This window comes from Caloenas nicobarica, chromosome 4, assembly GCF_036013445.1.
Source record: "Caloenas nicobarica isolate bCalNic1 chromosome 4, bCalNic1.hap1, whole genome shotgun sequence".
NCBI classification, from domain to species: domain Eukaryota; kingdom Metazoa; phylum Chordata; class Aves; order Columbiformes; family Columbidae; genus Caloenas; species Caloenas nicobarica.
The window spans coordinates 8,431,962-8,457,023 of record NC_088248.1 but is presented as its reverse complement, the minus strand read 5'-3'; the positions used below and the strand labels follow the sequence as shown (position 1 = coordinate 8,457,023).

The following is a 25,062-nucleotide window of genomic DNA, read 5'->3' as shown; positions in this document are numbered from 1 at the left end:
AGGAACAGATGTAGGCTAAAGGTGCTTTGTAGACAAGTCTCAAGGATTTCCAAACCACTAAGCTGTTCTCCTACAGCCACAGGTTGAGAGTTGGCTGGATTGACCCCAAAGAAAGAGTTCTTAGCTCAAAGGATCATCCATGAGCACCGTATTTATAATCCTAGACCCAATGAGAAGTTGCTGTACAGTCCAAGACATATTTATCTGTTTTCTGGGGTGAGCGAGTGGAGGAAGAGAGAGAAAGCTGAAAAGTCATCAATCAACTTCTGCTCATTCTTGCCGTTGGGCAGCGTTTCCCCACAGAAGAGACTCAAAAGCAAAGATGGGAATGTGGCCAGCTCTATTTTTGTACCACAGTCTCCTGTCTGTAAAATGGCACTGTCCTTTTCTGGAGAGAAGTGAAAACATTAAAGAGTGTGAGCAGTAGCAAGGTTATGCAGGTATTTAAGGTAGATGAACCAGTTTGTATAGTAATTATGGGCTGAAGTCAGCTGCATTTACAAACAGGAAAAGTACTGCATATAAGTATATAGTAAAAGTAACTGCTAGTTATGACTGTGAATCTATCCATATTAAGATGTCTTTATGTGTCTCATGATGCTGTGGCATTCCACACCAGTATGAGAAATTAGGGAAAAAGATAGTTTTCCCTCTTGGCTTTGCAATTATTTTTGTGTTGTTAACAGGCTTTAGCAAAGACAGTTGTGTTACAGACACATTTCAGGAAATAATGTTTCCAAAGTTTAAGAAGACAAAGCAGATATTGAAAAAAACATTGTATGTTCATTTTACATCTGGGCAGGAAAAGTGAGGTGCTTTAAGTGACCTACAAAGAAGTTAATGAGGTGATATTTACATGTGTAACATGTGTGCTATATCCAACAAGTCATTGTAAACCAAAGATCAAGCTTGATTACTTTTACTCCTAGTAAGTTCTGGTTTCATTTATGTTCTTCAGACATACTCTAGAGTCTTGTTGCAAGAGAAACCTGCACTGGAGTAAATATAATGAAGGAGTTACTCAATGCAGATTCACAACGCAGACAACGTGGCACCAGTGCAAATATAGTCTTGTAGTAGTCAAGATTGCCAATGAAATGAATTGTAATGGGCTCAGATGTGTTGGACAGGCCAAAAATTAATAGAAAAAGACAAACTGGGTGTTTTCTTTAGTAGAGAGTGCCTTGCTTTTACCTCCTGTGGAACATTCCTCGGCAGCCTGGGCTCTCCTCGGCTTGTCTCAAGAGGAACCCAAGCCATAGCGGGACCAGGGGTGACACCACCCGCGTGCAGCGAGTGGGACTCACACAAGCATGATCTGCAGGAAGGGAAGCCCGCAGTGATCTCTGTCCTGTTCCCTGCTAATGACTCTCGTGAGCATGCAGAGGTGGTAAATGGCTTGAATTAACTCCTGCAGTTGACCCAAGCAGGAACTTGGTCAGGTGTGTAGCTCCTCTCTTCAGATACCTTAGTTTAACTCACTCTTGGAAACTGGGCCATGTGAATATTTTAGATGAGGAATAGCTTTTTCAAATGTTTCTTTTTCACTTAGTAAGCAATATAGATACAGTCAACATACCCACATGAGGAGTGGCAGTCTTGCCAACCAAGTCAGCAAAGAACAGTATTGAGCACTTTAGAGATACCACAAGGAGCCCCAGGGGTGCAGAACAGACTTGTTCAACCCTCCTCTGCCCATCAGGAGGTCACACAGAAGGAGAAATCGCTGAAAGCTGATCTGTCCTGCAAGAAAGGTTTCTTAATCAGGAGAAAATGTTGGCAGAGGGACTTGGGAGAGTAAGAAATAAAATAGGATTGTTAAAGCTGTCAAGTTTTGCTAAGTTAGGGATGGCAAATGACAAAAACAGTACCCACCAACTAACATGCAACTTTTCCAAAGCGCTCCGAAATTGCAGGGGATTTTCCATTAATGCCCCTGAGCCCTGGACCAGACTTTAGCGCTTCTCTGGTAGCAAGAGAGAGGTGCAGTCTCTCCCGGCTTCTGTGCAGTTTCTCCACGTACTTGGCAGTGTTTGGCTGCCTCGCTCTGTTATTTCCCACTGGGCCTGTGCAGATAAAGAGGACAGGATACAAATATGTTTGTTATTTGACAGGCAGTAGAGCAGCTTTGCCTGCAGCATTTATGTTTGGCTTGCAGTTGTTGAGCTATACTTCCCAGCTATAGAAATAGATGCTTTCTGCCCAGCTTATGCCCTTAGGAAGGGTTGTTCTCTCCCCTCCCTGCCCAGTAAGTTGCAGTAACCTATACTATTGCTGTTTTTTCTTGATACATGTACGGTCACAGGTAGACAATTAGTGGAAAAGCAGAGAATGTTCTTCTTCTACCTGATCGGTGCAGGTCTCTCTGCACAACCTCAGCCATGACCTGGGCTGACCTGACCTGGGGTGAGAAGGTGACTCAGTTAATTCCTCTTCAGCCCTTTTGGCAGTGGCTGCAGCGACGGCTGAGGTTGCCAAGTGCCATCAGTGCAGTGCTGTCCTTTAGGAGGTCCCTTGGGACAGAGGTTGAGACTACCAAAGACTTATCAGCATCAGCTGGTAAGAACTTCTAGTTACCGAGACCTGCAGCTCGGATAAATACTGCTATCTCTAAGAACCAGGCTCCCTTTCTGCCTCCTTTCTGCACACACATTGTAGGACCCAACCCTGAAATGTTTACTTTCTACTGTGGTGATGTGTAACGAATGCCACTGATCCAAACCAAGCCAAACAAAAATGTGCTCTTATTACAAGTGACATATTTACCCGAAATGGGCTAGCAAATAGTTTACTGTTTAATATCCAGAAACACACTGTTGTCAGCCAAATCAATGCACTGAAGCAGCAAATCATTTCAGCAAAATAAATGAAAAGAAAGAGGAATCCGCACACAGGCACAGCTTGGTGAGGTTTTCGAAGTGATGGGTTTCAACATTTTGCTCTGAGTTGCCTTCTGAAGCAAAGCCCTTTAAACCGTATTTGTAGCTTCAGGGATGCAGTGTGCTGAGCAGAGCCAGGCTTGGCTTGGGGCGATGTAGTAGCCTGGTCTTGGCTAAACTGCAGTGCTTGGTCCTTCTGCTGGTGGGGTGAGGAGCACGTGGGGGATGGGAAGTGCAGTCCAGTAAAAAGATTACACTTCTGCTATGAGTCAGCCCCAAAGGAATGTTAATTTTAATTTATTTGTTTCGGGTTGAGCTGCCGGTGTTTATCGGTGCAGCCAAATCCCCTGGGGCTGCAGAGCACTGTGCCAGGGGCAGGTTCCGTATCTTGCCAGGGACTGCTTTGGGATCCCCGCTGCCCCTGCTGCAGCCTGTCTCAGGGTGCAGAGCAACGGTGTGTGTCCCAGGCCTGCTCATTCCAGCTCCCAGGCACCGTGTGAGGCTGGTTTAGACAGCCCTGGTCTTCGGGCTCCTGGGGACAGAGACCAGCCTTGCTGCTGGGGCTACAGGGCTGCAGGAGAGGATATAGCAGCCGGGGTGGGTTGACAGTCACTATATGTCTGTGCAAGGGCAGACTTAATCTCTCTGTCCTTTAATGCTTGCAAACTTACTTTTCCTGTCCCCTTTCCTTCTCTGAATTTCTCTTCCTTGCTGATAACTCTGCAGGTCTCCTCAGGACGCGGTGTGCAGGAAGGTGCTTGTGCAGGGGATGGCTCTGTATTGTTGTTTCTATGCTGTCATGCTGCACAGGAGTCTCAGAGTTTCACTGTGTACGTCTTGCTCAACAAGTCCCAGCCTTGCAGCCTGGGGGGGTTTGCGTTGGCAGGGCAAGTGCCAGAAAGCAAGGGAGAAGCTTTTGCAAATTAAAGGTGCCAGGTTTGCACACTTGCTCTGCTCTGTGGTAGGGTAGAGGTGAGACTTCTCTGCCATCTCTGTGCATCACACCCAGCCGTACCAAGCACTATCGAGCCTTTCTCCTCCAGGGTCTGTGTTCCTAGTGACTGTTTTCAGTGTCACCCTGGAAGGGATGGGGTGCAGGCAGGAGTGCCCAAGCCCAATTTTATTTTGTAAGGGACCTGCAGAGTCGTGCAGCCCTTCACCTGGTCTTTAATTTTTTTTCCCCAAACTTTCCAAGACCCATGTTTGAAGCAGGCAAACCTTTTTGCACTTGGAAAGCAGAGTGTCCCAGAGTTCAGATGTCCTCATGACTGAGAGTCACCTTCCTGCTGACGTGTAGCTGTGGCTGGTCTCTGTGGGTTTGTTCTGGTGCGAAGAAAAGTGGAGAGGTTATCTACCTTCCTCACCTTCTCTCTTGCATGACAGCAAACTCAGCCCGCCAGGTTTTTTTTAATAGGCACATAGTAGGAAAGAGTTGTGTGAGCCTATATAAGGCATGAAGAGATTTTTTTTTTTTGGTTGGTTGGTTGGGGTTTTTTGTTTGTTTTTTAATTTAAATATGTGTGGTTAGCACACAGTGAGGTTCAAGATAGTCTTTCAGACCTTGCAATATCAGCCACCTGCTGTGTTTGTTGTGATAGATTTGCCCCAGCCTGCGTACTAGAGACTATTTCTCACTGTTATTTTGTTGTTGTTTATCATTTAATACGAATGCAGAAATCCTGTCATTTAAGACTCTTGCTTATTCCCCTTCTCCTTCCCAAATTAAACAAGGCTGAAAAGTAAGACTATATTTAAGCAGAGGCAGCAAAGCCTTTTCCGTCTTAAAAATGGAAATGGTTTGCATAAGGCAGCTGCGGTATTTTTTTTTTTTAATGCACAGAAGCATGTTTCCTTTTCATTTGTTAATTATAAAAGAAGAATCACCAAGGAGAGTCTCATTAAACAAGTCTGGCATTGGAAGGAAGGAAGGAAGGAGAGAAAGAAAGAAAGACAAAGAAAGACAGGCAAAGAAAGAAAGAAAGAAAAGGACCTGCCTTCAGTCTGTAGCTGCTTCACCTGACTCACAGCCATGAATTTAGTTTCCTTCAGATTTTCGTTTCCATGTTTTTCCTCCATTTTTCAGTCCAGTCCTAACATCTCCAGCAGAACCCTGTATTTTGCCCCTGGGCACTCTGTGAAAACAATTTAGAAACTTAAGCGTCAGGTACGTGGTTATTTGACATGGCACACACTTGCAGCCCAGGGAGCCCCGGGAGCAGCGATGGGTGCCCGCTGGGTCCCCTCACTGGCAGACATCTGTCCCAACCTTCTCGCTGCCTATCTGCCATCCTCTTCCTCAGACCCATCAGAACCAAGTATTTCCCCAGCCTAGTTTGCCTCTTCGTAAAGTGTTTAATTTGGGAAAAGCAGAGATTTTTTTTTTGTTTTCCAGACACGCTAAGAGGCAGTGGGGGCTGGAGCATTGGAGCAGTGCTGAATGAGCTGCCCTTGCAGGAGGCTGACCTCGTGAAGTCACTGACAGATCTCATGCGGAGCTTTGACTATAGCTCTTGGTCCAAAGTTGTGCCCCAGAGAGGCCATTTGGAGAGCTCCTGAGTTTTGTTGGCGAACGAACTAAAGAGGGAAAGAGCCTTCCTTGTGTGAAGGAGCCTTGGTCCTGTTGGGTTTGAGGAGCCCTGGATGTGGAGGGTTTTCCAGGACTGTTCACTCTGTCCAAAATGGACTAGCATACAAGAATAAGCCATGCCAGCATCTCCCAGGACATCAAGCCTGTGTTCTGTCACTTTTCAGTTATATTAGCTGCAAGATGATGAAGTTTCATAGCAGGACTTTCACGTTTTCATTTTGGCTGCAGGATGTACTCCAGAAGGCTGCTTAATATGCCACCCTTATGGTTTAAACCACTCCATGGTTTAAAATGCTTCAGGATACCACGATGAGAAAGAGAAGCAGCTGCGTGAGAACATTTCTCCATTGCTCTGCTGGATAACTTCAGCCACTAAACTCAGATAGGCCCGTCATTATCAACTTTTTCTTGGTCCTAAGGAGCTCCCAAACTCTTGCTTATGAACAGCTCCTGCCACCTGTACGTTTTAGGAGGTCTGATAGAACCAATTCATTTTCTTGAGCCTTCTCAGAAAGGTAGCAGCCTGGTGAAGGCTGTGAGCACCAAATTTAGCCAGATCATTTGAATATAGTTTTACTCGAAGTTTACAGTCTTTCTGTGAATGCAAATGTAGCAGTGCTGTTGGGTTAAGTTTCAGCTTATGTGGGGCCTCATTCTCCTGTACTCACCTGTTTTGTGAGTGAACCCATTTTCTTTAATTATTATTTAACGGGATCATTTAGCATGTTACCAGCGGTAGTATTATCAGTATTATTTGGTTTTTTTCAGTACTATTGGTATTATTTAACAGGAATGAGTGGGAGTTAGAAGTGGGATTTATTCTTCCCACCATGCAAGCAAACAAGAGCATTTCTGAGACACGAATAAAATGTGTTACAGTGCTATAGGGAGTTTGGTGTATATTAGTACAATATTTAAATATACTGACAGAAGAAGAAAAAAGCACAAGCTGATTTAAGTCGTAAGGGCTGGTACTGTTGTGACTGAAGTCTAGTTAGGTCCATCATCTGGTTTGTAGCCACGTAACACCCTTGTTTTATTTAGGACAAAAGCTGCCAGAGGTGGGGTGGGGCAGGATGGGTGGAGTGGTGGCTATAGCATGGATTCAGCATTTTTCAGAAGTGTGGATGAGAAGCTCAAAGCTGTATTATAAGAATTCAATCCCCAAAAGATCAAACTTCTGCAACAACAGGTTTGATGCACCTTTGAACAAGTCACCAGTGTCGTGTGAGATTGCTAAACATCTAAGGCAGGGAGCTGCTGATTCTTTTTGCTGATACACCAGGTAGCTAGAGGGACTAAAACATAAACCGTAGGCTGAAAACAAATTATTTGCAATGAATTGCAAAACTCAATGTGTTTTTGCTTGGCCCAACCTGCCGTGCTTGCTGGCCTCTGCTGGGGCGAGGGCGCAGGAGCCGTGCCGGTGTTGCGCAGAGGACTCGAATATTTTTCATCAGCGTCTGCCACTCCTCCCTCTGCCCATGCAGTCACCTCAGTGATTCGGGCCAGCGAGAAGGAGCAGAAGGAAGGGCTGCGTTGGACATTTGCAGGTGAGCTGGTCGCTCCTGCCCTGTGCTGACCGTGTGGAGACAGCAGCAAAGCAGAGGTCGTGCCCAAGGCCATTGCTGCTGCTGTCAGCGCAGGTATGGGCTGACCCCCGTGCAGCACTGCTGTGGCTGGGATGCAGGTGAACACAGGGGCACCTGTCTGTTTGTCTCTAAAATGTTTTTGTTTTCGGTGGGCCGGAGTCCCAGTGAGCCAGAGAAATTAAAATAGAAAAAACCCTTGTAATGGCATGGGAGGGGAATCACTGGCATAGGTGCCTAAAATGTGAGTAGACTCTTTCCCCTTGGCGTTTTGAATTCCGAGACTGGTTGCCTTTTGGAAAACATGCTGGAATGAAATCTCAGTCCAGTTGCAGAATAATTATGAAACTCTCTGATATGCATTTGTAGTGCGCTTGCACTCCTGAATCTCAAAGCTACAGCTAAAGGAAAAAAACCAAACAGACAAAACCCCCCAAAACAAAAAACCAAACCAATGATAACACCAAAACAAACAAACAAAAAACCCAAAACCAAACCAACAAACAAAAAACCCAAATGAACGAACAAAAAAACCCCAAAAAACCAAAACCAAAACCAACAAAAACAAAATAAAACTCTGAAAGCAGTAAACATCAGCAAACTGCCGTTTGCTCTGGGGTGTCATGAAAGTGGGAGAACTTGTTCAATACAGTGCTACAACTTTTTCTCTGGGCACTTAGTTTAGTTGGGTGGCAAATATGCAGTTGCATTGGTTATTACCAGCCTCAAAGAGACAGCACTTACCTTTCCCAAGGAGAGAGGCCTGTGAAAGCAAGTTGTTGTTAATGTGTACATAGCGCACAGAAACTGGAGTTTGGGCTGTGGTGGGAGCGCTGCAAAGCGCTGTGGCACCTCAGGGCACCCTCTGTGAAAATAGTATCTTCGGGAAGATCACTTTCTTCCACCTCTCTGTTGCCCACCAGATCCTACACACAGGTGCCAAGGGACATTTTTATTCCCTTTGCAAATGAGAGAAGAAACAGAGCAACGGGGCATCCTTGAATGAGATACTGATGTAAATGGGTTTGTGTGTAGTTACGACATCTGGTCATAACATGATACAGACAGTGGGTAGATGCAAGAGGCAGATTTATTGGTGCTCTTGCAACAGCCACATGAAAGAAAAGTGGTAAACCGTTTACTGGAATGGATTTTTTTTTTCACCTCTTTATAGGCCAGCCATAAGTTAGCAATCCTGCCATGGAGAGAAGTTTGAGCGAAATCCAGAAGTTATGAAAGTATCAATGGTAGACAATCTAATTAAGAAAAAGAACAGCAAAAGGAATATGTTTGGAGATGTAAAACAAATTTTGGTTATGTGACCTTTGGGAAAAAACCAAAGGTCACGTCATTTATTTAATTTCTTTGCCTTCATGGGAGGCTACTTTCTGTTTAAAAAAATCTGAAATGGTATCACTGACATGCTAACAGGCTTTCCTATTCATTTGCAGTAATCTGGTTCCCCCTTTCACACCTTAATGACCATGGCCATTAAATTCTGACTGTTGTTGTATTTGAATTGTTTAAAAACGTATTTATTTCCTTCCGTTGCTCCATTTGCCTGTCCAAAAGAGCTGAATGGCAATTACTGCTTGCTTGTGGTAGTGCTCCTTTTCCTTCTTGTGGTGTCATGTGTGCAGCCACTTCCACCGTACTCCAGAGTCATCACCTTGTTTGTGGTTTCTTTCCTTTTGGTGTCTCCTATCTTGTAACAGTCCCCTGTGACCAAGGTTTAGCAGAGACTAGGACAGGCAACTCTCTGCTTATGTATAACGCTTTAATGTTGTACTTGCTAATCCTTTAGTAACCTGGGCTCTTTAAACCGCAGTGGAAAGTGAAATACTGCTAAGCAGTTTAGTATCCCATCTAATTAGGTGAGGGGGTGGCTAAGGGCAGGATGCAGTCAGCCGAGCCCTCGCAGCTGGAAGCAAAAAGAAAGACTCAGATTCTTTAATTTGGGAGAGCTGGCGGGTCCTGCCTCCTCTCAAGAGAGGCGAGGGTGCCTGTGCCAAGCGTGAAGCTGTCGGCAGAGGTGGAAAGCCAGAGCAAGCTGTCACAAACATATTGCTGGTGGGACAGAGATAAGCTACATCAATGCCGTGTACTTTGCACTGCCTTGTGCCATGCCTGCTGCTTTATTCCTATTGTTTCGGGCTTGTTCAGGATTGCAAGTGGGATGTCTGTAGGAACGCCCAAAAACCAGCCGGGCTGTGATATTTAGTTGAGGAACGGGTGCTGGTAATTGTTCGCTGCATTCCTCTGAACCATCTTCATTTCTACTACAGGTTTAGGAGTGTCATCCTGCCTCTTAAATTTTGTCTGCATTGGATCCTGAAAACTCTGACAGTAATTAGAAAATTACTTCTACTGGTTTATTGGTCGCAGTATTTCTCATGGTGTTTTATGTTCTCTCCTCAAATAATTTTAGCTGGATTCAGGCCAGTGTGCTTCTTCCTTTATCTTTGAAAGGTTCTGCTTTAAAGTTATTGCCTTGGCTGATTTCGAGTAGAGTGATTCTGGATTTAACAAAGAAGCTATAGGTCACAGTCAGTGACATGGGAATCATGAGGAATTGAAAGTACTGGGAAATTCATTACCAGATTAGTCTGGGGACTGAAGCCTCCACTGGGAATAAAAAGCATTAAATTCTCATGTAAGTAGTGGTGAGGTTTAGTTCATGAAAATGCCATTTGATAATGGTGACGTAGCCAGCTAATGCACAGAGCTGTTACACCTTCCCTGCTGGTGGCTGCGGTGGGCAAGCTGCAGAGCACCGTGTTGTAAGGAAGCAGCAGCATGCACACCGCTCCCCAGCTGCTCCCTGGTGCAAGTTTCAAGCTCTGCTGAAACACCTTTGTATTTGCCCTGACCTGCTTCTCAGTTGATTAGGAGGGAAAGTGGCTGTTTGGCAGGGCTCTTTGTTTTAGAGAGATGGTTGAAAAGATTATGGCAAGATTGCCCCATATTTTTTTTTTTTCTGGATTTCGCTACTTTCCTATCAGTCAAGAGTTAGGTGCAGGTTTGCCACAGTGTTTCCATTAGCATCCTTTCTCACTTGATATCTCAGCACTAGACAAAGGTCAGATGTCCTTGAAGATTTTATTAGATACATCAAGCAGTCCTTGACATCATGTATCAAAAAGTACTGTGGGACCAGTCAGAGCAGACAGCTGTTCTCCAGATGACCTGATTTTTCTTCACTAAGGGACACCGGAAAATATTCTTTCATTTGCTTCTCCACCAAAATGTCCTTTTTTACGAGCTCCATTCTCTCCCTTCTCTTCCACAGGGCATGTGATCATTTATGGGGTTTGAAAGCAAGACATTTTATTGCACAATTCCATTACCGCAATGTCACTGGTACCAGTATCCCCTTTTAATTAGTCGTAGGCCACAGAATGGCTTTGCTGGCCTGCTCCATTCTGTCTGTATGGTTTTAGGCCTTTAGATAGGGCGGAGAAGGGTGGTAAGTGTATATTATAGTTCATTGTGCTTTTCAGGCATCCTCTCAGTTTGGTTTCCTCCAGGATGATTTAATGTTTTCCAGCACTGAAAGAGTTACGAAGTTATGATCCTTTCCATTAGGTGGTCACCAAGCCCTGGCTGTAAGCGCTCACTTGTACGTAACTTTTGGCTGCCTCGTTTCTAAGGTTGTGCTCTGCTCCATGGGAGGATCTGGCATGTCTTTTTTGGCTGGGAACGCTCTCAGGAAATCAGAACGGTTTTTATTTGTTTGTGTTTTGCAATCCACTGGCAGTTGTAGCAACATCATTTTCTGAGGTTGTATTGCAGAAGGCTGGAAGGGAGCAACGTCTGCTGGAATGTCTTCTGGGGAGGATAGATAGAAAAACAACACACTGCTTGCTTGCAATCCCTGCATTTTCCATATTTCATTTTGAATGACTGCTTTTTTGCTAGTTAAACATTTTTTGAGATCAAACAGACATTATTTCCAAGTCTGTTTACGAGTTGCATTTGCAATGGTACAGAGACCTGACCATGCCACCGCGGTGCACAGGCTTTCCCGTGGACGCAGGGGCAAAGGTAGCTTTAGTAAAATGTTCTTATTGATGTGTTACTTGTAGTGTTGTGTTGTGTCATGTTAAATAAATAAATATCTATCCCCAAAGCAGTGAAAAAAAGCAGCACTTGTCTATATAAATAACATTTGTGAGTTGCTTCAGGGATCTTCCTGGATCTGAAGGCCTTACATTGATGTACTCCTTTAAGTGTAAGCTTATTAAATGCCGTACCTGTTGATTGATTTCGTCGGATAAAGCAGATCAAGTGAGTAAGGCAGTATGGCGATCTAGTTATTTTCATGTTATGTGTATATGATATACCTCCACTTCATCAACCTTTTCCAGGTGAGATGTGGGTACAAACAGAATGACTTCAACTGAGTAAGACATGGGTTAGTAGTCCCCAAGTTCATTTGCCGTTGTGTTTATTAGCTCCAGGTTTTTACTGTGGAGGCCAGAGGTTTAAATTTACATTGATGAAATGAAAAGTGAAAGTACTGTAGCTTTTCATCAGAACTACAGTGCCCGTGACCTACATTAGTTTCTGTGCTCTCTGCCATCTCTCCACTGACTGCCTGAAAGCCCCAGCAAAGCCTGGAGAAACCCACGGTGGGTCCCAGGGGACACTGGGACACCCCACTTTGTCACCTGTTACAACCCCAAGTCTTTGTGTTAAGAACTAGGTACGTTGTCAGAGTGATACAGATGGAGTTAGCAGAGGCTTCCCGTAGAGAAGGAGTTTCTCTGACTGCGCTGACCTGCTATGAACACTATTAACAGGGACAGGGGTGGTCATCATTTTGCTGGTAGGCTTCTATGGCTCTTCTGGGGCTAGATTCAGTTCTTGTGGTTCTCTTGACATAGATCTGCGGGGCTTTGTGCAAAAGTAGTTGTTTAGTTATGATCATTGTCAGGAACAGTGAGAACAGATGCTGGCCCATCCCTGGGGCGGAGTGGAGGCACAGGAGATGGGGTGACACAGGCGTCTGTGCAGGCTGGACGGTGTCATCCGGGTGCCAGCTGGGTAGGAGGGTGCGATGGGGCTCACCCTGGCCATCCTGCCCACCGGCTGCAACTTCCACTGCTGCCCGTGCGAGGTGGAGACTCCGGGATGACTGTCGTCACTGCAAGCTCCATCTCACCTGCCATCTCCACTGAGCTGGTCCCCATTCAAAGCATGATTTAAAGGTGGAGAAAACCTAGGGCAGAGCCAGAGACAAAGCTGATTTGCCTTCACTGATGACAAAATTTGGCAAGCTGGTTTCAAAACCTGAAGTTTTGGAGGTTTTATTGGTTGTTTGGTTGTTGGTTTTGTTTGTTTGTTTGTTATTTTCTGAAGCACTTTCCATTTGAGGGGTAATTTTATCTTGTTACATCGCTTATATTTGACATTGTAGCTTATGGGTTTTTAAGGGTTTATGGTTTGTTCCACTAAGCCTATATGAGGCTTATAAAGAAGAAGAGACTTTATATACTTCAGAGCTGAGTTTCTCTCTTCTGTCTGAAAAAAAAAAAGTCCCTGAATTTTAACTTCATTTTCTCACCCTTACACTTCTCTTACGTTTTCCCACTACAAAAGGAAAGCAAGAAAAATTTGCTGCTGCTGTTTTCATCCCTAGCTGCACACACTTTATGGCTAATACCTTGTAACACGTTTATTCTACAAGCATGAATCTGATAAAGTGCTGGCAAACACATTTTAACAAAACTAATGCAACCATCAGGGAGATGCGGGACACGAGCCACCTTCCCTGGTGCCTCCACATTGCCATGCCCTTGTCTCTTTGTGTAATGTTAGGGCTGTTGCCTGCCCTGCCAATGGCACGACCTGCTGGGAGCACTTTCCTGCTCCTGGGTCAGATTGAACGCAAGGTGGGGGGAGGCTGGAGTGGGCACAGCCCCTTGCTCCCCAGGGAGGGTGCCCAGGCGGGTTGGCTGGTGGGCAACTGGGGCCATCTCCAGCCAGACCTCCAGCTGGACCATAGCGGGCTGTGACCTGGTGATTCGCCACAAAAAAATAGTTGCCCTACTCTTCAGCTTCGACCCTTCCTGCTCCGATCTGGGCAATGGGGGAACCCCTGGGCTTCAGGCTGTGCCTCGGCTCAGTTGTTAGCCCTCGTGGTGCACACACAAGTCCTTCTCCATCTCTTTTGGCCAAGTTGAGCTTGGGACAGTTCCTGCAGCAATCCCTCTGGCAGTCTCCCAGCGCCGTGTTTTCTTCCTTTCCAGGGATTAAGGAGCTGGGCTGATGATACAGTAGGGACATGAACTGGGTGATGGGAACAGGACCCCAGAGAAAAGGCAGCTGTGGGGGAACAGCAGTGCCGGGCTGGGCGTTGTTGCGGGGGTGCTGGCTGCTCTTGCCTTGCCGCAGCAGGAGCGGGGTGCACGGGGAGCTGCCCTGGCCCCGGGGAGGAGCACGCACCTGTGTGTCCCACAGGACCTGTCACGAGGAGGCTGAAACGGTCTTTTGAGAGGCAGGCTTTAGAAATCAAGGGATCGGATGATCCGTATGAAATACATCCCTGTTTACTCTCTGATAGCCTGTTACGTCAAAGACCATCATCAGTGAGTCACCTACCCATGTGTGTGTGACTGTCGTCATTGCTGCTCTAAATATAAATGTCAAAGCATATTGAGCTGGAGGAATAAAACAGGCTGTGTCGGCCTGTCTGTATTGGACAGCTCTTCCCCTTCTACATGTCCTTTTCTCACTGTTATTAAGGCTGGTATGGTGAACGGGAAACAGCTGCAGAAATCCAAATCAAAGCCAGGAATACAGGTTATATTTTCGTATGCGAATCTGGCATATCCACACTTTGGATCTTTTCTTGCTGGTTCTGTCAAAATTGTATCTGGGAAGACAGAGAGAAAGGTTTGCTTTGACAGTATTTCTGATGCAGAAACACTGAGAGACTGAGAAGAGTTTTCGCACCCTTTTTTATACATGCAGAATGTGTGATTTTTAAATAAGCACTAGAGAGAAAGTAACTTTGCCAAGGCTACCAGCCACTGCTTGTGAGCCGTGGACACAGGTATGCTGTGTGATTTACGCCACATCAGGTTAAAACACTTTAATTAAACTCTCCAGTTAGGAGTTAAAATTATGAACACAATTGGTTGTTGTTTTCTCTTGAAAGCGGGGAGAAACTGTTAAGAAAAGTACCATATCTTTCATCCTGGTTTTGTTTTATATTTTTCTTCAGTAAAATCTTTTATAGTCAATAAAACGGTGATGAAGAAGGCCAAAAGAAAAACATTGGAAGCCTGAAATTGCCTGTTTACTTGCCAGAAGCATTCTGCTCTGGCAACTGCAGTGTTTTGGTGTGGTTGGTTTTTGGGGTTTTTTTAAACCTGTTGTACTCCCTTGACAGCATATGCAGAAGTGTTAATGAATGTAAGAATAAACTCTGCCTGTGCAAAGTAAAGACATCTTGATAAAAAAAGTTTCTAAAACTACAAAATGTACATAGAGGGGGAAAAACATTGCTTCGCTTTACTGTTCCCCTAGTGAATGCTGTTATGGGGATAATCCTCTGTTACATGATAGAGAATAGTTAAAAGATCTATGGCAAGGCTGTCCTTTGTGCATTCCTATAAGGATTTTCTTTAAAGAAAATCCTATGGAAATATTTAATTTTACAGCCTATATCTGTGTCTGTTTCAGTTTACTCATTAACATCAGAGAGTGCTACAATAATGACTCAGGCTGCTATTTTCAGGGGAAAAAATGACAACAGTACATCTGGGCTGAACCCACCTCCTTGAGCAGCTCTGCAATGTTCAGGGCTATTTCACTTTGCATCACAGACGCTGGGATGTCTCATGCTGCTGTGCGTGAGGCTTACCCTCAGGCTTTGGCCCCTTATTTTAGATTGCTGTGGTAATTTCTATACTTACAGTATTTTATAAATAATGTACTTCTGGGGGAGTCAGGATTTATTACTCCTTAGCCGTCTGTTTACCATTGCTTTGCTGTTCGGTTTGTTTGCTGCCCCTTTCCCTGCGTGGGGCTGGATGACTGATCTCTCCCTGCTGCCTCGTGGTGCCCCAGTGGGCTTGCCTGAGTGGGACTCCCTGATTGTGAACCAGGAGAAGCTTTGCTCCTGGTGGGATGGATTTCTTCTGCCTTCCTTCACCAGCCCCAGTTTCTGCCTCCCTCTTCTCAATTATGCTCCTTTTCCTTTTCTTCTTTTCTACCGCCATTCCTCTGCCCTATGGCAGACCTAATAAAGAATTTCAGCTTCTAAAAAGCACATCAGTGCACAAACATTCATCCATCCTCGATAAAACCCATCACCTCTCTTCGGTTTACCGAGTGCAGATGGACAAGCAGAACACATGGGCTGTGGTCCAGGGGATGATAATACTGACAGTCCTGCTGTGGGATTTTTACAGGAGAGTGACCAAAGCTCTGTGCCCACGGGTACAAGAAGCATCCCTCCAGCAGCTTAGGCAGGGAAAGGATTTCAAGCCTCTTTCCCTTCCATGCTGTCCCAGCTTCACGTCCATCTCTTGACAACCAGGTCCCCTAATTTGCTGCCACAGTCACCTTTCATCCTTTCTCTTCTGTTTCTCCCATCGTGTCAGCTGCTTCCACCTGTCCGCTTGGCTCGTGATGCGGCCACCTCTGTGCTCACATCCTGGACGATCTGCCTCACATCTTCAGCCTGCAGCCCCAAACTCTTGCCTTTGTTTCTTGTAGTAACCCCCAGCCTGAGCAGAGCATTTTATACCTTCTCCAGAAAATTCCTCTCCCTCCCTTTTGAGGGAAAGAGCTGGCAACTTCTGACAGGGAAACATGGAGTTGTATTCAGTAGAAACAGTACTTAGTCCCTGAATTCTGAAAATGTAGGAAGGTGGGAGACAACTGTGAGAAACAGAAATGCCAGAAAAATGTGGAGGATTTGGCAGCCCTGTCTTTATGTCTACTGTGTTACTCTGCAGAACAGAATTGAAGACAAACATATGAATGTGCTGACGTTGAAGTTATTGGATATAAGTCTGCTACTGAATTACTTTGGGGGATTTTTTTAGTTTCAAGGTTGATTTTTTTGTCATCGTTCTGCTCTACTTAGTTTCTTTTCAGATAAGAGTAATGAAAAGTAACAGCGCTGCAGAACAACTCCAAAACTATGTCTTTAAAAGTGCTCATTTGATATTTGCCTCCTTTGGCTAAAACCATTATCAGATATAATTGAATGCTATCAGATTGCCATTGCTTTGTGTTACCAGCCCAGGAACCAGATTGTAGTCGTGAAACTTTCAGGAAAATCCGTCATAAAAACACTGGTAGTAAGCTGGTTAATACCAGTCTTATGCAGTTAAACAGGTTATCTTAAGAGTACATTCCTCTGCAACCCTTTTATAACTATATCACCTAGACTACCCAGTTCTTTTAGCCATTATTATGCTTCAAAGAGGGGAAAATTCAAAGTCCTTTGGATGCAAAAAGTAGAAGTTATCAAAAGTTGCCAGAAGGCGTCAAAACAGATGATTTTGAAATCAGCCTAATAGTTATTCAGTATTGTGCTTACCTCTGATAGGAGATAATATGACTGCATTCCTCCTTGTCTGAAACCGCTTGCAGCTGCTCGCTGCAGTTCACATCATGCGTACAGTCAAATCTTCTCGTGTCTGCCAGCGCCAGTACAAAGCTGTGTACTGGGGGAATACCAGTTACCATCATTGCAAATAATGCTGACCTCATTACAAAGCTGTTAAAAGTGACCTAAAATGTATCTGCTCTAATTGATACAACATAACTATTCACCTAATTAGGCTGACTGAACTCACAAAAGATAGTTTCAGTAATAGGAAGCAAGATGAAATGTTACTTTGTATAAATATGCAGAGTATCTTGCCCGGAGACTCCAACAGAGCACAGACCTGAGCTGCTAGCATTCCGACAGGTCTTGTTTTCTTGATTGGGACCTGGAGTCGAACCATTACTTTGAAGTCTTGGCTGTAGTTGATCCAGAGCTGAACTGCTACCTGCCTGCCTGCCCTCCCACACAGTATCTCTACCTATTGCTCTTAAATCCTGACCTCCTCCCATGCCAGCCTGCGTAGCCCACGTCCCGTTGGCAGCTGCATGGCAACGCTGTGTTGCCGTCTCTTGCCCTGCTCCGAGACGTCTGTTGTCCTGCGCTGCTTGAGACGTCGTCCTGCGCTGCCCTCCATTGCTTTGGAGCTCCATGCATGGACCAGTGCAAGACAGACCTTTCCTGCCTGTGGCGTGAGGGACTCCCACTGCGGGGCTGTTCACGGGAGCTTGGGGGTTTGCACCCCCACGGAGGTTGGGGGTTGGCACGGGGCTGCCTCCTCTGGGGCCCCTGCACATCGCCTGGCTTGAGCGGCCACACCTGTGTGCGTATGTCCACACCTTGTTGTGTGCGTGTCTCCGTGCCCCGTTGTGGGCATTGCTGTCTGTCTGCACCAAGTGCTGCAAGCCCAGATGTTTGGGATTGAAGGGGCAGAAGCACGCAGAGCGGATATCTCTCGCCATGCTCTGGGGCAGACGGGAGAGCATCGCTGACTGCGGTACAGCCCGTCACGCTCCCTCTGCCTTCCCTCACCCAGGCTGGCCGTGGGCTGCTCTGCACATCGCTGCTGAAGAGGGAAGGAGATGGGAACGCGCTCCAACCTCACACTGAGAGTCTGCTTCTGTCCCATAACCCATAAATCTTGGCTTAACTGTTAGGCGGTTCAGTATGAGCAAGCGTGGGGTGGTTCATCACTACCCAAAATGGTTAACAAATATTTACTGGCCCCCAGCCAGGCTAAGCTGCAATCATGATATCCCTTTCCCTGACTGTAAAAAAAAAAAAAGACCGTAGAAATGAAAACGAATGCTTTTTTCTTTATTATGAGATGAATAAGGGCTGAAGCTTTGTGGTTTTCAAAACCGAGTTGTGATAAACATTACCATGGCAGTTAGACCATCTCGATGCACAAGGCGAGAGGGCGCTAGTTCTGTGGTCATCCTCATCTTCCTGGGGCTGGTTGCCAGTGCTGATGTTAAAGCTCACCCAGGGGACCGCAGGCGCCAGGTCCTCCCTTCTCAGTGCAGAGCACCAGTCAGATTTTCATGCAGTCACCCGTGTTTTGCAACACAGCTATAAACATGTCAACAGAAACAGAGGAGTTTCTAAGTGGGCAGAAAATGGCATGCTGCTGCACGCAGACTGATACGCCTCTGTCTCTCTGGACTTCCCTTTTACTTAGCTTTCAAATGCTTATAAAACTCATCACCAGGGAAGGCTACATGTGCTTTCTTTGTACTTCCCATCAGATGTGCTGCTACAGCTTTTTTTAGTTTTTGTGGACTTCATGAGAAGACCATTGTCCATTGAGGAGCTCGTGATCCATGTACTGGTTGCCTTGAGCAGGCACAGACACGCTGTGCTGTGCTGCACATATTCCTTGGCCATGCAGACCATGCCGTGCTGCCCATATTCCTTGCCATGAGGTACCCTCAGCCATCTATTTGCAATGGAAGAGCCTGGAGATGGCACCTACTTGGCATCAATAGTGACACCGTAAGCACATCCTTGTCTTTATCTTGAGGTGAAGCAACATACTTTCATATAAACATCCACCTGAAAATCCTAGAAAAGCTCTAAAGATCACAATGCGGGTGAACCTCACCCGATGGGAAGTCCGGGCAGGGTGCCATGTCCTGGTCACAGGTCCGTCTGACGCTGCGTCGTCTGGGGGTTCCAGCGTCAGAAGGAATGTAAGATCTTGTAGCTTGCTGCTGCCTTTTCTGGGATTTTAATGAAGCAGTTACCTTTCTTGAGAGTGTTTGTTGTTCTTCTTGGTGGTCCAAAAAGAACCAGCATCTCTTGCTACAAAGTCATAGTCTCACTGATGTTTGTGAATGTAATTATAGATTTTTTAGAGAAAAAACAGTTCCTAAATGTATGCCCATTCAGTTAGGCCGCCATTAATGCTGTAAATCATTAAGTTTTAGTCAGTATATTATAGTGCTGTTTGGGAAGGAATTCCAGGCTGAATCTATTTTTGACCTCTGATGGTTGATTTACAATTAGTTATAATAGCATAGTTCAAATGTTTGCCGATTATCGCTGAGCTGGACTGCTGTCTGCAGTTTTAAAAATAAAACTTGCAATTGTCAGAGTATCATTGAAGTTCCTTAACAAGGCCCTGCTTGACCTTTCAGCAAATTCCCTGGTTTTCCTGAACTGGCTCTTGCAGGCAGGGTTTGTGCAACAGGGCAATGCCACCCAGGTATGGTCGCTGCTTAATGGGGCTATTGACCTCTCCTTGCTGGTTCTCCGCTTTTCATGAGGCTCTTCATGATGTATTGCAGTGCTCAAGATCTTTAAGTGTCCTCTTGGACAAAACAATGGGCAACTAAATTGCCGGGTAGCAAGGAGCCTGCAGGAAACAAAAATTGATATGAAAAAGATAAATGGGCCACAAAACATGATCAGCTGGTTTACCAATCGACCGTGTTGTGCTTGCAGAAGTGTGTCTGGGCTCTGCAACATCTATTGTGTTCCTCTAAGAAGTTCAGTCTTTGGACACTGGGGAAGAAAGTGAGCCAAATTTGGCCGTCCTTTTCCAGAAATTGCCCAGGTAAGTTTTGCCTGCACCTGGCCCTGGCCCTGTGTGCCCGCATGTAGGTTCGTACACCAACAATAATCTCAGCAGGGCTGCAGGAGTGTCTTCAAAAGAGTTTCCTTTCAAGGAAGCACACAATCCCTTGGCAGTTTTGTCCAGATGTGACTCTGCTGTGTATCTAATCCTAATTAAATCCTTGACAGGTGTTTTCTGGTTTTGTTTTGCAGGAAGAAATCATTCCTATTTTCAGCTCTGTATGCTGCCTTTATATTTGGTGGTCGGCACCTAATGAACAAACGAGCAAAATTTGAACTGAGGAAACCACTAGTGCTCTGGTCCCTGAGCCTCGCCGTTTTCAGGTAGGCATTTCTTCACGCCAGCTGCCTTTGACAGTAGTCTATGAAGAGGGTTTGGGGTTCTTCACGTATAACAGCACTGCTAATGCGACAACCAGCTCACCCAGAAAAGGCATTTCTTTAGCACTTCTATTCGGGGTTATGTTCTGATCCACTCCTCACCATCGAAATGATCCCCTTTGGCTTGACAGATCATGCATTGTTTGAGAAGGAGGGAAATAAATAACCTTCTTGAAGAGCAAAGGTGAAAATAAAGTCAGGGGATGAGAAAAAGTGCTTATCATTTCAATAAATTTACCGTGCAAGTTACAAATGGAAATAAACACATTAAGATGTTAGTCTTGTTCTCACCTACTAGTTAGTACTACATTTATATGGGTGCCTATATGGAATATTTAGTCCAGACTCTGATCTCCGTTACAGTGAGGTAAACCTAAAGTCACTGCTTTAATGACAGGTAAATTAGGCCACTGTAATTGAAATCAGAATCTGGCTTCTGGTTATTCCATCACAAAGAGCTTGTGAATGTAGCAAAAGGGAAGGCTATTTTTTAGTGATGCACATCTCTCTGGCTGTGTGTTGACACTGTATCAAATACGGGGAAATCCGGAGTCAGATTCTTGGTAGTTGCTGAAGTCAGGAGTAGAACTGAGCAACCTGAATTCCACTTTATCTGCTTAATATTCTAATTTTTAATGGGGCTGAAGATAAATGAAAAACTGCTTATAAAATTAGCCCTTACAAATCAACTTTTGGTACAATTTGCTAATAACAGTACACAGAATACCTGAAGATTATCCTTCATTTTAGTCCCTATTGGGAGTGTGAGTTATAGTTCATAGCATAGAAACCATTTGCAAACCATTATCAAACACTGATACCTGAAACTTTTTCTAATATCAATATAATAATTACTGATTAGATTAGTTCACAAGTACATAGAACGGGTTTGCTTACTGAGCAGCTGTGAAGGGTGCATGATTTTTCACAGGATGGGAGTAGTTTGAGCTGAGAGTTTCTACAGAGTAAAATAAAGCAGGAATGGGGAAGTTTGCTTGCTTTTGTGGCTTTTGCTTTTTTCCTCCAAAATTGTTCTATCACATTGACACTTTCTAAAATTCCAGCAGGGAAAAATAAATTGTATTTCTATATTGTCTCATCCAGCCAGGGCATGCTAACAGAAGAACTTCATGTTGACTTGATTATAATAGTCTATCAGTACTTTAGAAAAAATATCCTGGTGCAGACAGAACTTTGAGCAGTCTGGATAACTTTGAGAGCAAGTTGTAACACTGTGAAAATGTATTATTTTCATCTGGTTGCGTGTGGTGCTATAGTTATGGCTGTGTTTCTAATAGAGTTTTGCTGTTAGGGTCCTGTAAGCAATTGCCTTCATTTGTTCCAGAAACAGCTGAATTTCAGCAGCTGTTGAATTGGTTCCTAAATGGCGTGTCATTTGTGGATCAGTTTGTAAAGTGATTTGTAGCCAGCAGGATCCCAAAACGCAGATTCCAATTACACTTTCTTATTGAATGTAGCCACCAGCAACTAGCTGACGTACGCAAAGCATTTGTAGTTTAATTCCCAATCCGAGGTGGAGAAGCATCATTTCAGAACCATCCTTTGCAGAAGGTGTCTAGGATGTATTTAAAAATCGTATTATTTTGAGATGGGTCTGTGGCCGACATTCGCAGTGTGAGCTTTTTAAGCAGTTTCACTAATTAATTTCCTCCCAAAATCATAAGCGATACACTGATTGACAAACAGCAAGAATATACACTACACCGTGAAAGTGCTGTCTAGATGGACTTTAAAATCAACACCTTCATTACTTGCTAGTTGGAGTTTCTCATCATGATCATACGAAATAGCTAATGCATGGCCAGCATGAGCTGCTGAGTGATGCTGGGTGAAATTTAAAATGTGGAGTTTGTGTTTTCGAAGATGCACGTTGCCAGGATGAAGCTGCCACAGCGGCCGCCTCTCGCTGTGCCCCACTTGGGTGAGCTCTAGTTGTGCAGATGGGAAGCAGTGGCCAGAAGGGTGCGAGTTGAGCGGGGTTCGCGACGGCGGGGGTTTCCTTCCTCCATCAGTTCAGATAGCACCGTGCAGGGACAAGTGTTCCCCCAGCACTGCAGAACTCACGCCTTCCTCTGCACGTCGGGAAATGAGACAGCAGGGTGGAGGGGGGGACGAACAGGAGCGTGAGGTGTTTGGACTACACAGAGACTCTGAGTATTTAAGCTGCTGGATTTGCTAGTGGAGAGCCAGTTGCTTACGAAAATTACGTGGCTGTGCTTAGAAAGCTTTGCTGTTCTGAGGCGCTGAGTTGTATGCAGAAGAGTCAAGTAGAGAAGGGGAAAAACGACCCAAAATGTTTGCGGTGAGACAGCGTGAAACATCTGCACTTCCATAGTAACATGCAATCCCATACAAAACCAACTCAAACACAAAACCCCTTGATTTCTTGCCTGGAAAACAGAGGAAATGCAGAATATTCATTAAAACCTGAGATGAAGACTTCTTATAAAAAGTGTTAATTGGAACATCCATTTCCTGAGGTTTCACCACCCAGCCTTATTGACTCTATTAGCAAGCTGCACTAGACCTCGAATGCTGTAAACTTTCCAAGTAACTTGGATCTTTTTTTTTTTTTTCCTGGCTTCTTGGATGACTAGGTGTTTCATTTACATATGCTTGTCCTGAAGGATATTTCTGCTTCCTCTGAATGTCAATTCAAGTAGATTTAGATGCCAGTGTTCTACCTGTAGGCTTACTATGGGTTCACGAAAAATGTTCCTTAACTTTAAACAGACTTGCTCTCTGGCTTTCTGGGATGCTAAAATGCTGTGACTTTTACGATACCTCATAGAAGCTCTAAGTAATGTATTTGTCTGCCATGAGTGTTGTAGTGAGGAAGAGAAACCTGCCTGGAGAGCCCTCAGTGTTCTGCCTCAAGGTCAGTGTCAGGCTTTTTTTGGAGTCCTTGTTTTTCTCCCTTCTAGCACTCCTACCATTTTATCTGCTTCAGATATCTTCAGGAATAGTAACATTTAGCAGAGGCTGGAAAGATGTGGTTTGGGCCTAAAAAAAACAGGAAAGGAAATTGCCTATCAGGCACTGACATGGTCCTTCTTCAGAAAGTATCCCGTATGCCTCGCTTTTGCCAAGATAATTTAAATGTGGTAGCAGCTACAGTAGGAAACTTGCCATGCTTATAAATAAACAAAACAACTACACCACCCTGCTGGGCTTGCTGAGCATTTAGTAGCTTGGTCAAGAGTGAGTTTTGTGTCAACACTGGCAGCCAGCAGGATTTCTGAGGCAGAAAAGCAGCTTTATTTTCCTTTAGGAGCATCGACTAGTTTTGAACATTTTGTCTCTGGAATAAGGTTACCACTTCTCATTGAAAACTTCTGTAGGAGCAATGACAGTAAATCTTGCTTTTCATTTGGAAACCACTGTGAAAACCTGTTCTTCTGAAGTCTTCTGCTGAGAAATTAGTTTGGGATATTTTTCTTAGGTTGTTGGGTTGGGGTTTTTGTTGTTGTTGTTGGTTTGTTTTGTTTTGTTTTCTCCGTAGGAGGTTCGTTGACTTGTTTCAAGCATTGAAGAATTATTGTTGTCTGATTTTTTTTTCAGTCTTCTGTTGTGTTGTGTTTTCTATACTCCAATTAAGTGTTCTCACCCAGCCTGGTTATGTACTGAGGTCCTGGGGGAGCAGCTCTGTGCTGCTCCTCGTCAATGGGAACCTGCTCTTAGGAAACTGACACAAAAGCTCATTTTTCAGTCTCGTAAGACCCCGAGGAAACTGTTGCTGATTCACCTACACATCCAGGTGACAGTCAGCCGTGTATTTCTGAATATTTCCTGGGATTAAAAATCTGCACAACCACATCAAACCTGTGTTGCCAGTTTTATATTCATGCCCCTTGAAAAATGAAGTTAGAGTCATCCATTGAAATTTTTACTTGGAGTATATCAAAAGCGCCATGCTGGCATCTCTAGGCATCAGCAAAGCTGAGACCAGGACTCTCACAGAAGGATCCGAAGCCATTAATTCATTTTTTCATTACATCTCGGCTGGATTTTCTATTTCCTTTTATGGGCTGTGGAGTATGTATATGGGTAGCATCGGTACCAAGGAGCTTAAAGATGTGTTTGATCACCTCATCTTCACACAAGACAGCAGCGTGGCACCGTTTCCACTTACTCTGCATCCTTAGGGGGCTGCCAACAGAAGTCTCAGGGTCAAGGCACTAACTAATAGTAGTAAAAGGTTGCCTTCCCTAGGAAATACTGTCACGTCAATACAACAGATGAAGAAGCTAAAACGTCCAATGTGATGCGGTCATTCGTGGGCAGAGGCTGAGCCTGACCATGACTGGTGCAGTGCGAGGCGCGACTGCTCTTTGTCCAACCAAACCACACGACCATAATGCAATTATCATCACCTGAGATCACTTGGATTCTAATCCAAATCAGCTGCACTTTGTAGCAGTGGTGGAAATCAGTTGATGCCAATACAGGGTTTCCAAATGTTTTTCTTCCTGCGAAATGCTTTCTCTCAAAGTAGTGGAAATAGTATCAAAGGTGGCTGAAAGGTCACTAGCTGCTCACTACAAAGCTAACCGGAGCCTCAAAAGTGAAGTATCCCAACAGCAACAGATCTTATATTTGAAAGACAAAACAAAAAGGCTCACTGGAAGAAGCTGACTCACTTTGCTTTTATGAAACCGGTGTAATGGGTTTGTTACTGCAAGCACAGCAGCATTTTGTAGGAGGGTTTGGACTTGTTCTGCAGAGAGCTCCTGACAGGGCAGCCCGAAACACGGCTTTAAATGAGGAGCTCAGTCCTGAGCTGAACTGAGCAGAAAAGACTAAACACAAGTTTAAAGAAAGGATTTCAATTGCTTGGATTTTTGACTGTGAAATACATTCTAGTTACCGTGCTTATAAGTAGGAAAATTGATGAAAAATTATTCACATTTACATCCTGCCTCAAGACCTGCCATTCACAGATACTTGCCAGGGAGATTA

The 25,062-nt window shown here is 44.7% G+C and overlaps 1 protein-coding gene across 1 annotated transcript in view; it reads left to right on the top strand.

The window, feature by feature from the left end:
- The window catches only part of ELOVL6 (ELOVL fatty acid elongase 6), a 79,803-nt gene that overhangs the window by 30,727 nt on the left and 24,014 nt on the right, over positions 1–25,062 (top strand). The window contains exon 2 of the mRNA XM_065633239.1: positions 19,894–20,025. Within this exon, the coding sequence (XP_065489311.1) occupies positions 19,894–20,025 (132 nt within the window). The remainder of the gene's footprint in view (positions 1–19,893; positions 20,026–25,062) is intronic.